General features: G+C 50.4%; 1 protein-coding gene across 8 annotated transcripts in view; it reads right to left on the bottom strand.

Annotated features, from left to right (window-relative positions):
• The window catches only part of GTF2IRD1 (GTF2I repeat domain containing 1), a 69922-nt gene that overhangs the window by 49399 nt on the left and 8341 nt on the right, over positions 1-12182 (bottom strand). For all 8 annotated transcript variants that reach the window (XM_032129809.1, XM_032129813.1, XM_032129811.1 and 5 more), the window contains exon 2: positions 127-255. In XM_032129809.1, coding sequence (XP_031985700.1) covers positions 127-255 — 129 coding nt within the window. The remainder of the gene's footprint in view (positions 1-126; positions 256-12182) is intronic.

Genomic DNA, 12182 nt, shown 5'->3' with positions numbered 1-12182 from the left:
CAGCAGCAGAGGGAAGTGGCATGAGTTCACCAGGCATCCTGTGCCAGCCCTGCACCCAGACAGCCTTGCTAAATGGAGGCCAAAGACGGGAGGGGGATGGGGACAGGGGTACCACTGGCCTCTTACCATGGAGTCTAAGGCAGACACTAAGCTGGTGATGATTTCGTCTCTCTGGGGAAAAACCATATTCCATTGGTCAGCTCTGGAGGTGGTGAGAGTCACATCTAAAGGCTTCCCTGCCAAGGCCATATTCACCTGAAAACAGAAAAAAACAAAAGAGCTATGCATCATTGTTACTAACAGAGAGCTGGAGCATCACCACAGTAGTCCCACTACCATCATGTGCTATGGGAGCAATGCTGGCACAGATACACAGGGGAAACTGAGGCATGCAGAGAGGCCAGAGCAGCCTGAACCCCACAGTCCCCATGAGTCCTCTGCTAAAGGCAGATAATTGCAGATGCTGTTGAGCTGTAGTCAAACCCTGGAGTCGATGCTGTGTGTACCAGCTGTGGCCAGATCATCTCTGCCTTTTGAGCTTTGACATCTCACCCTCAAGGAGATGTCACCACTGCACAGGGTGCACTGGACCAGCTGCATGGGGTGGGATACCCCAGATGTCCAGCCTGTGGCCATGCAAGCCAGAGGATGTGATGCTGAAGTGGACACTGAGCACTCCTGTGCCCAAGCTCTGATGGCAGCCGTGAGCAGGGGGTGATGGCTCTGTCCCCACAAAGACATTGTGCTGACCATCCTTGTGCCTCCTGCTCTAAACCCTGGGCAAGGGGAGATCCTGGCACCTGAAACAGGTCCAAGCCTCAGGGTGCTCTGCTTTCATGCCAAGGGAGAGATGCAGCTCATGGCAAGGGATTCCCTTATCAAATCACCCCACCCTGCAGTTCTTGGTGTCAGGGGGAACAGGATGAGGTGGCATGCAGGGACCACGCATCTGAAAAGACACTGAGGCTCAAAATCTCCATCCCTCACAGCCAAATGGGGAACAATGCTGGGACCCAGCTACAAGTGCAGCAACAGCACCAGGTTTCTGCGCCTCAGTGTTCATGTCTCATCACAACTCACAGTAGTGCCAATGGTGCAGGAAAACTGAGGGAAGGTCTCACCGTGCTTAAAACACCTTGTTCCCATGCTGGGACACCCACACTTGAGACAGCATCACCCTCAGTACCCAACACATCTCTCCCAGCTATTGCCCCCAATGTCGCACCACCCAGCTTTAATCCTGCCAATAAAGGGCAGCAAGTCAGCTCAGGAGCCACTTGAACCAGATCATAAATCATGTGTTTGCAAATGGATGAAAGAGGCTAGAGAATCACAAGGCTGGATGGGCAGAAGGCAGAGAATATGAATGAAGCTGCCTGCACATAATTCAATTTGCCACTCAGCTGAGAACCACAGCTGCCCGGCCTCACTGAAAACATGGGTTAGAGGAAACAGCAAATCCCCAAATTCACCTTCCTGCCCTAGTTTGCAGCTGTGTCCAAGCAGAAAGAATTTGAATGCAAAGAAGGGCTGTGCTGCCCCATGAAACTGAGGAAATGGTAGATTTTGGCCCAAAATAACAAGCTCCTCCAGGTTGGCATCTCTGCAGGTACCTGAGCACGCACATGTTATGAAAGAATCACAGAATAGTTTGGGTTGGAAGGGACCTTAAATGTCATCTCGTTCCAACCCCCTACCATGGGCAGGGACACCTATCCCAGGCTGCTCCAAGCCCCATCCAACCTGGCCTTGAGCACTTTCTGGATGGGGCAACCACAGCTTCTCTGGGCAAATTTTTATGAGGGTCTGCAACAAGCTAATGAAGAGAGGAGACAAATCCCATTAAACAACAATGACTAAATTTCAGGAATTGCTCTGGATGAGCCCTCCAGGTTTTTTCCCCCATGTTGCCAGCTGTTGAAAGCAGCCAAGCAGTGCTGGGGCTTCACTGGCATCTGCAGATGGCAGAGCCGGAACCTCAGCCACACTAACAGGAAAATCGTTTTCTACCCATCTGACACATTCTAACAAAGCTGACTGACATCTCCTCCAGGATGATTTTGGGGGGAAAAAACCTGGCCTAACTAGGCATCAGCTTGGAAAATAAAGCAGGAAACTGAACATACGGTCCTGCAGCCAGGCACAGACCCCAGGTGTCCCCATGCTGGGGACAGGTCTCTGCCAGGCACCTCCAGCTTTACCATAACAAGAAGCTGCAGCAACACGAGGAGGCAATCTGCCCTGCTCCATCCCTGCAGCATGCACAGATGGACAGACAGACAGACAAGAGCCAATTTCAGCTGCAAGCCCCCAAGCAGCTTCCTGAGCACAGCTCTGCAGGACTAGGGAACTTGAGATTCCATTATTTTCATGGATGCTGTGTTAATAAGAGGTGCCTTGTTGCAACTGGCAGGGAACAGCGAGGTGCTGGTGGTGCCAAGGCTGGGTGCTAAGCTGAGCTGGGGACCAGCCATTGCCTTTCTCCAGGGAGCATCACTCCCTTCTTAACTCCCCCAAGCACTTGCTTAGAAAACAGCCTTACTTTGATGTCCGTATATGTTTCTGAGTGCCCGATTTATTATTAAGTATGACTGGTATGACATGGATATTCTGTTGCCTTCTGGCAGCATTTTGGAGAACCAATCCCTGCCTTGGTGGGGCTGGTTGCATCCCCTTGGAGAGCTCTAGCTGCACCAACCTGTTCAGCCACAGACTCCCACAGGAATCAGCACTTCCAGGGAAGAGATGCTCCTCTCTTGGCAAAGCCATAACCTGGATCTGGCTGCAGAGGAGGAACCAATGGGATGGAGCAGGATCCCTGCATCCCCTTCCTATCCTGCAGGAGATCGGGACAAAAATAATCCCTTTCCCCTGGCTGATTGTTTAATAAGTAAAAGCAAGAATCACTCAGCAAGAAAAAACCCCAAAAACATAACAAAATATGATCCAAGTAACACAATGGGATTTTAAGGGATGGGGGGGGACGACAATATTCCAGTAAGCTTTTAATCATTTATGGTCACAGAGAGGAGTGAGAGTGGATTTAGAAAAGGGTGGAATAAAGGGAGGAAAAAACTTCACTAGCAAGTGCTAGGCTTATTTAAATCAAATTAAGACATAAGGCTTGAAGTTGTTTGTCTGATTAAAGGGAAAGTACTCTTTAGGAAAAGTAGGGTAAACCATTCTTACAGCAGTTCAGGCTGGCAACAGGGAGCAAGGTGGGTAGGATGGGTGCAGAGCAGTCTGCCTCACTTCCTGGGGCTCCATGCGACTGTCCTACTGAAATCCCTCCCTGGGACACCACCTTCCACAGGGGTCCTGCTCCAGGTACAGCCCCATTGCACCTCTGCACACTGAGTCTCAACCCCAGGAGCAAAGGCTGGCTCAGGGACCATCACACCACTGTCACAGGGCCAAAGCAAACATTTGCAGATTGGTTTTGCATTTTTAGTTGGGTTTTTTTTTAAAGTTATCAAATGGTATTATTTTGTAATTATTTCTCGTCCACAAAGTAATCTCAGGGGAACAGGGTGCTGTGCAACAGCCGGCACAGGATGCTTGGCTCTCGTCTCCTGCTTGGCTCTTATGACATATCCCTTGACAATCCTGGGAAAGATTAGAAATTTGGCCCTGGGGGAGTTTCACTTATGAATCACCTGTGCTGCAGCAAAGCAAAAACCAGGCATGTTGGGAGGCTCATGAACCCCTGTGGAATGAGCCGGGGGCCCCCAGCCCTGTGCCCACAGGAGGCACATCCCCTCACCAGTCCCTCTAATGTTTCCATGGAGCATCATCTCACCAAGATAAACATCCTCCAGCCGTGCAACCCACATCACCATTTCCAAACCCTATGGATCTAACAAAACAGTAAAAAAACCCCCCACCAGTAAGCCAATGACAACCCTCCAAAGGAAATTTCTAGCCAGAAAGCTGTTATTATACCCCTCAAATTATAAACAGGTCCCATTAGGAGAAGTAGAGGGGGTTTATGGGATCCAACAACTCGCACAGCATGCCCCTGGCCCATGCAAAGACTGAATTTGCAGGGTGCTCCTGGTGGTTAAGAATGGGAGACTTTTCATCCCCCTTCTTCCTCCTTATCTTTCCAAGTCTTACAGTGATTTTCAACCCCATGTCACAGCCAGAAGCAACATCATCTTCTTTATTAAGCTGAACTGCTCTTTCCACACTGCCATGGCCTTTGAAACGGACCCTCCACTGCCATCCTCCCCTTGGCCCTCACCTTGCTGTGCCTGAAAGCCTTATATAGCGTAAACCCCCAAAATCTCATTCCTCAAGGGAAGCTGAACATTTGTCCAGGACTTGCAAACCTGGACTGAATTAGTGGCTCTCCCCATACTTTCACTCCTCTGGGCTACCCTTGCCAGCAAAAAAAAGGCAAGGCAATGACCCCTTTTTTGGGAATTACCCAGGGCCAAACCCAGTGCATAGTGGGAGACGGGAACAACTAAATGCCCAGGAGGGATGGAGTACATCCCACAATTGTTGCTTGTTACACTGACTTCTACCAATACTGGAGTTTTTGTTACCAATACTGAATCACAGAATCATGGAATGGTTTGGTTTGTAAGGGACCTTGAAAATCCATCACATTCCAATCCCCTGCCACGGGCAGAAACACTTTCTGCCAGACCAGGTGCTCAAAGCCCCGTCCAAACTGGCCTAGAACGTACTGGGTTTAAACTAATTAATTTGTTTTTTCCTGTTGGTCTACTGTGTCTTACAAATATAACTCTGTCTATTCCTACCACGCGAAGCATCTCTTGTACTGAGAACCTGGGAAGGACATCAGACCTCAAAACCATCTTGGGGCCAAGTATTCTCAGTCTGGTGCCCCGACCCAAACCCACAGGTGGATGTCATGGCTGCATATTCTAGCTCGGCCCTTAAGGTACCAACTACACCCAAGGGCAACAACTTGAAGACCCAGCACCCAGCAAGGGAGAAGCAAAAACCTAGGGAACATCACAGAGAGCCCTAAAGAGATGCTGCCATTGCTGCCTGCTTGCCCTATGGAGATCCTAATATCACCATGAAAATCCTCCCAGGCCTGCCCACCCAGAATGTTTATAAAGCCTGGTACTGGTGTGGACCAGTTCCCCGTTCAGGGAGCTAAACAGGAATCAAAATTAATGACAGCTTTGACTATTCAGCACACTGGGGGTTTAAAAAAAGAAGAAAAAAAAAGAGGAAAGAGAAAAATTGACCATTGCACTGGTCCTGACCACAGTTCCACACAAGAGTGGCAGGAAATTATCCACTTACTCATTTTTCCAGGAAAATTCTACCTGCTGCCTCAGTGGTTCAGATGAGGTGGTGGGAGGTCCAAACGAACCAACCCCAGTTCCAGCAAAAAAAAAAAAAAAAAAACCCCAAACAAAAAACCCCCATATATATCAATCTCGATGAAACATAGATTATATATATATATATTATATATATAGATTATATATATATATAATATTATATTTACCATCCTGGGTAGTGGAGGGGCAGCCTGGGGGTATATTAGAGCAGAGGAAAGCACAGCTGGGGGTGGGAGACTTTTGAAGGTACTTGGGTTTCCTGGCTACCCAAAATGTTTGATGAGCCATAGGATGTTGGGCACCATATTCAGCCATCTCAATCCTGCCAGGACCAAGGGATCAGGACCAGTGCACTCAAGCCCATCTGCTGGGAGGACCACTGCCAGCCCATGTACATAATGATGAGATGACAGTGATTTTATTTGTAATCACCTGTTACTCCATGAGGAAACATTTAAAAGAATTTTCAAAGCTTACACTGGCTCTGGAAGATACTTAAGCAATTAACCCTGGCTATCATTAAACATGCTTTAAAATCAATCAGGAGTCATCCTAATTGGAGACAGAGTGAGAAATAATGTCCTTTGCTAGTACCAGGACACTGTGCCTGCTCCAACTGAGGGGCCCATCCCTGCGTCCCATCCAGGGACGTTGCTTCGGGGCAGGACTCACGCTAAGGGTTATCTCACCAACGAGGAAGGGGCAGGGACTCAGAGGGTATTTCCCTGTTCCACTCCATCCCAGGGATTTTGGAGGTCTCTTTTTTGCAGGTGGTTGTGATCAGCCAGGTGCCTGGTGAGCTGTTTGAGCAAAAAGCCCTGGAAACCCCATCAGCCACAGCAAGGGCAAAAGCCAGGGTAGGGACCAGGCTTGAATTTCCATTTGTGTTTTTTTCTATTTGCTTAAGCAAACACCAGTATCAGTGGAGCAGATGTGACCAAAGCCATCTTGGATGCAGGAGCACTGTGACACGGTCCCATGCTTGCCAAACAGCTGTCCTTGGGTTTTTTGCTGCAGCGGTGGAGATTTCTGCTCCACATGGGCAATTTGCTTTAACCCACCTGTTCTGCCCAGCTAAACTGTAATCCCTTACACCTAATTCAGTGCCAGCCTTCAGCCTCTGTGGCCACATCATCCCCATCTCAAGCCATGCAAATCATGCCCATGCCAGGATGGTTTACTGCATCCCTAACAGATGGTTGGTGAGCTGCACCATTAGCACCAATGTCAGCGGTACAGCAGATATAACTGTGGTCCAGGGCACTCACAAAATGCTCAGAAATATCCTCAACTGCCTGAACACTCCGAAAAGCCCTAATCCATACCCTGTGTCCTGGCAGCACAGCTCTCCTGGGACAAGCAAGGAGCTCTGGGTTTTGAGGGACCTGAGGTGCCATGCTGCTGATATCCCCAGTGTGAGAAGCATCTGCTGAGGCACATCTGGTCCCCGAAACATGAGTCTCGGTGCACCCCCAGTCTCCAACCTGGTCCCTCTGCTGCCCCAGAACTGCTGCCACATCTCTCCACAAATCCAAAAATTCCCTTCTATTTTGCTACTTTTCACAGAATCACAGAATGAACTAGGTTGGAAAAGACCTTTGAGATCATGAAGTCCAACCTATGACCTAACACCTCCTCATCAACTAAACCATAGCACTGAGTGTCAGGTCCAGACTTTTTTTAAACATGTCCAGAGATGGTGACTCCACCACCTCCCTGGGCAGACAATTCCAGTGCCCAATCACTCTTTCAGTGAAGAATTTTTTCCTGATGTCCAACCTAAACTTCCCCTGGTGCAGCTTAAGACTGTGTCCTCTTGTTCTGTCAGTGGTCGCCTGGGAGAAGAGACCAAGCCCCACCTGACTGTGACCACCTTTCAGATAGAGTGATAAGGTCTCCCCTGAGCCTCCTTTTTTCCAGGCTAAACAACCCCAGCTCTCTCAGCTGTTCTTCATAGGGCTTGTGTTCCAGGCCCTTCACCAGCCTTGCTGCCCTCCTCTGGATGCATTTGAGCATCTCAACGTCCTTCCTGAACTGAGGGGCCCAGAACTGGACACAGCACTCAAGGTGCAGCCTCACCAGTGCCAAGTACAGAGGAAGAATGACTTCCCTGGTCCTCCTGGCCACACTATTCCTGATACAGGCCAGGATGCCGTTGGCCTTCTTGGCCACCTGGGCACACTGCTGGCTCATGTTCAGTCGGCTGTCAATCAGTACCCCATGGTCCCTTTCTGCCTGGCACTCTGTTCCCAGCCTGTAGTGCTGCAGGGGGGTGTTGTGGCCAAAGTGCAGCACTAGGCACTTGGACTTGTTAAACTTCATGTTGTTGGACTCGGCCCATCTATCCAGCCTGTCCAGGTCCCTTTGCAGAGCCCTCCTATCCTCCAACAGACTGACACATGCTCCCATCTTGATGCCATCTGCAAATCTACTGATGGTGGACTCAACTCCCTCATCCAGTTCATCAATGAAGATATGAAACAGGACTGGTCCCGGCACTGATCCCTGAGGGACACCACTAGTGACTGGCTGCCAACTGGATGTAGCACTGTTCACCACCACTCTCTGGGCCTGGCCATCCAGCCAGTTCTTAATCCAGTGAAGACTGCTCCTGTTCAAGCCATGGGCTACCAGCTTTTCTGGGATTGAAAGGTATCAAGCTGGTATCAGCTTTTCAAGGTGACACACTTTTCCAAAGACTGAAAGCAGCAGAGCTGGGGGGCAAACAGCCTCTGGTACAGTCTGGGCCACAGTGCTACCAGCACAGTGAGGATGCAGGCACTGCTTGTGCCTGCATCCTTACTATGCCAGTAGCTCTTACCTCACTGCCTCCGTTGGCTCTCCCCAACCGTGTATCTCCCCAGCCTGGTTCCTTCCAACTGGGTAGTACAAGGCAGAGCAAGCTCTCATGACCAAACACCTCCTTCCCTGTTTTATTTTGCCCACAAAACCCAAGGCATCTGCTGGAAAACCTCCTCACGTACACACTGGCACCACAACATTCACCAGCATCACTGCCTCAGCTCCACTTTCCTGGATAATCTGACACCTGCTGTGGTTTAGTCCCACTTACAAAAGAAGCAAAGATCAAACTGGGGGCTCCCACAGGGAAAAGTGTGGAATTTCACTTTCTGTCTCCAACCAGGGCATTGCATTCTGCTACCACCTCAATTTCCCTAAGCCTAGCCTAGGTGCATACCTTAATATAATATAGTAAAATTATAGCAAGCATCTGTCTAGTGCAAAGAGAGACAGAAGAGGATCAAGTGCCCATCAGAAGCTGTATCTCATCCCCCCCAGGATAAACATTTCCATGGCATGGCAGCTGCTGGGGCATCACTCTGCCTGCGGAGCTCCAGCAGCACGGCTTTCGGTTCCAGACAAGTTTCCATGCCACAATCTCACGTCAGGCAGGCACAGAAGCTCTTGCTTCCAGCAACTGCCTCTTCATTTATTAAAGAAATTTTAAAGGAAAACAAGGGGGGGAAAAGTGTTAATTGGAGCATTCCCACTATAGCAGGGAGGGATGCTGCAAGGACCATGCATGGAAAGCTGGATCCTGCCCTGGCAGCCCCGCATGAATGGTTGGGTTCAGTGACGCCAAGATGAACTTCATGGTGGCTGGTGAGTGAGCAGAACCACCCAGCCACAGGGACCTGGGACCTGTACACCTCCCAGAGCTGAGCCTCCCTTCCCAGGGGGATGCCCAGCCCCAAAACTCTGCCTGCATCAGGGAGCTCAGCACCCCTTCCCATATAAAAGCATGCTGCTTGGCAGTTCCTAGAAGAAGAAGAGGTGCAGATCTGGCACCTCAAGTGCCAGGGCTCAGGTTGCACTTCCCAGAAGCAAGTGGCCAGGGGAAGCCAAAATTAGCAGGCTGATAATTCTACCCCCTGGTACATCCCACTGGTCTAGTGGAAGGTGTCCCTGCCCATGTCAGGGGTGGGGGTGGAACTAAACGACCTTTAAGATCCCCTTCAAACCACATGATTCCATGAATCTATGATGATTCCTAGCCCCTGCACCACCATGACTGCTGGTTATTTCAAGAAGATGCCGGCAATCCCTTGCTTAGTGAAAAAATGAGGTGAAATGAACTCAGAAGCCATAGGATAACCTGCAAGGCAGGTCTTGGGATTGCATCAACCTGGGTCCCCAGCCCTGTACCCCCTTGCACCCTTCCATCAGCACTTGGGTCCCACCTTGCAAGCCTGAGTGGGTGCTGGAGCAGGGGAAAGGCAGGCAGACTCTGTTCCCTGCCTCTGGTTCGGCAGTGCATACACTAACACTGGGGTTATTTAAAGCCCAGTTTTAACAGCATTCAGCTACCGGTTGCGTGATCAGGATAAAAAATCGCAATCCTAATTCCTGGCCCCCGGTGCCTATGGCAACTGGTATCCGTCTCCTTGGAAACTAATCTCGTGGTATTTGAACAATGTACCAAGGGCCTTTAATCTCCCAAAGACTGTAAATCTTTATTCTAGCCTGCTCTCATCCTACCCCAAGAGCCAATATAAAAAGCCTGTTGTTTTCCACGAAGTCACTAAGAGCCTAACTTGAATTTTATATTACAAAGACACATGCTTTTTGCTTTTTTAAAATATATTTTTCCCCACTAAAGTAAGGAAAAATCCCATATATATCGTGCCCCCGGTGATGCAGCCCTGGCCCCACACGCTGGTAGGGGGTTTGCTTTCCCTGAACAGTGCTTGATGCCCAATCCTGGCTCTTGCCTCAATTGGCACATCCACCTTGTCCCTCTAACCGGACAGTTAGAGGGACATAACCAGATTATGATTATGATTATTGTCTAGCAAAAGGCTAATCAAACTGCAAATATACAAAAACCCTTGTTGCAGCAGCAACTCATTGCTGGGGACAATAAGTCCACAAGGGCTGAGCAGAAGATGCTCCACCCCAGTCCCCCAAATGCTGTTGGGCACCTCATCTTGCTCCTCACTCAACCCCAATGCTTTTTTCTTTTGCAAAGCTGCTATTCATGGCACCAGCCCCTTCCCAGCTCCCAGACACCATTCATCACCCACTTTCTGCTCTGCACAGGCAATTAGTTTGCTCTGTGTAAGATGGTCCCTGACAGAGAGATACCACATAATCTCATTATGTTTAATTTTATCTCTAATATTTCTCTCTGGTTACTGGTGTCTCAGTACTGAGTATTCAGTGTGTTACAGGATGGGCTGTTTGCTAATCCAGGCTGGCTACATAAATAAACTCATTAAAAAAATAAAACAGCTTTTTAAAGGGATGAAAGAAAGCTCAGAGATAGGAGTATCCCATGCCCTGAGCTTCCCACTCCTGTCTGCTCCCTGCTCCCTTCTCCCTTATTTTATTTTATGGGATGAGTCACAAAGGTGAGAGCAGGTCCTGGGTCATCCCAACCCCACAGTGGGAGCCTGTGTGTGGAGAGCTACTGCCAGCGGCTCCTTGTCACCCACAATCTCAATGCCTGCCCAGAACTGGGCATCTTGCATGGGACAAGTGACTCACACTGGCAATGGAGGAGCCTTGGGTGAAGCCAAGCATGCACCTGCCCTGGTATGACCCATCAAGTGAGGCAGGCATTGACAGTGCCGCCTGGGAGGAGCAGCCAGCCAGGATCCCCATTTCCTCCCCAAGCAGCCTCTGGCCATGACACCAGCTGCAAAACCTGCCATTTCCCATGCAAACCCCACCAATACTGCAGTACTATCAAGGCTCAGTGTCACTGCTGCTGCCAGACCCAAACAGCTGTGGGTGCCACGGCTCCCACAAACCCCAGGCAGGGACATCACCTTCCACGTCAAGGCAAGACACAGGAAGCCACTGGGGATGGAACTGGGGCTGCCCAGCATCCCAACTGGGGCAGCAACACTAGGTCCTGCTTTGCACCACTGGCTGGTGGAGCCATGCCACCTCCAGCCAAGGTGTCCCCACCAGTGTGACCATCCCCACAGCTCCAGTGTCTAATACATCTTGGGTGCACTCTGCAAGATTGCCCCCCACCACATTCACAGGGGCTTGGCTGTTTTTAACACTGAGCCCTGAGCACCATAAGCCTTGCTGTGCTGATGGCAGCTAGCCAGGGACAGGGACAGATGGACAGGACAGACCCACGTCCAGGGACAGTTGCTGATTGCAACCCCCCAGCAACATCTCTGCCTCTTGGGGCTCTGAGGAACTGTGTGTACACACCGGTACCTTCACCTGGGAAGGACAGCACAGCATCTTGAGGGATTTGCTGTGGTGCCAGCGTCTCACCTGGTGCTCCCAGAGGTATTTGGGCTGCAGTGGGGTGGGGAGAGTGGCAGCCTAGGGCAGATGAAGTGGGAGTGGCTCTGATCACAGCTCTGATTCAAAGGCTGCCTGGGCTGGCCCCAGGGAGCCCTGAGAGGATGGCTCCAGGCTGGCCAGGATCCGGCCCAAAAACAAGCCAGGTCCTCTCCCACGTGTTTCTGCTTGGAGTCACATCGGGACAAGGTGACCTAGCTGCTGATACCTCCTCCTTCCCAGGACTTGTCATCACTCAGGCTCGAACACAGCAGCTTGGGACAGCATTTCCCTTCCCTGACACCTCGACCCACCCCAGAGCACACGAGGCCCTTCTTTCCCAGGAAGAAACTGGCCCAGACCAACCCCAGTCCCTCTAACCCTTGTTCACCAGTGGGTCAGCTGGGCTCCCTGAGCCTGCAGCCACCCAGCCCTGCCCTTGTCCTACTCACACTGTTTCGGAAAGGATTAGCCAGGGAAATCATTGGCAGAGGTGCCCCCCAACACCATGGGACCAGCAGAGCCCGAGGTCTTGCAGAAACACATGTTCCCTCCTGCTAAATTCCAGCTTAATTCTCATTTCCACTG

The sequence above is a fragment of the Corvus moneduloides genome, chromosome 20, assembly GCF_009650955.1.
Source record: "Corvus moneduloides isolate bCorMon1 chromosome 20, bCorMon1.pri, whole genome shotgun sequence".
Lineage (NCBI taxonomy): Eukaryota > Metazoa > Chordata > Aves > Passeriformes > Corvidae > Corvus > Corvus moneduloides.
The sequence above is the reverse complement of the archived record's forward strand: the minus strand, read 5'-3'. Positions and strand labels throughout refer to the sequence as shown.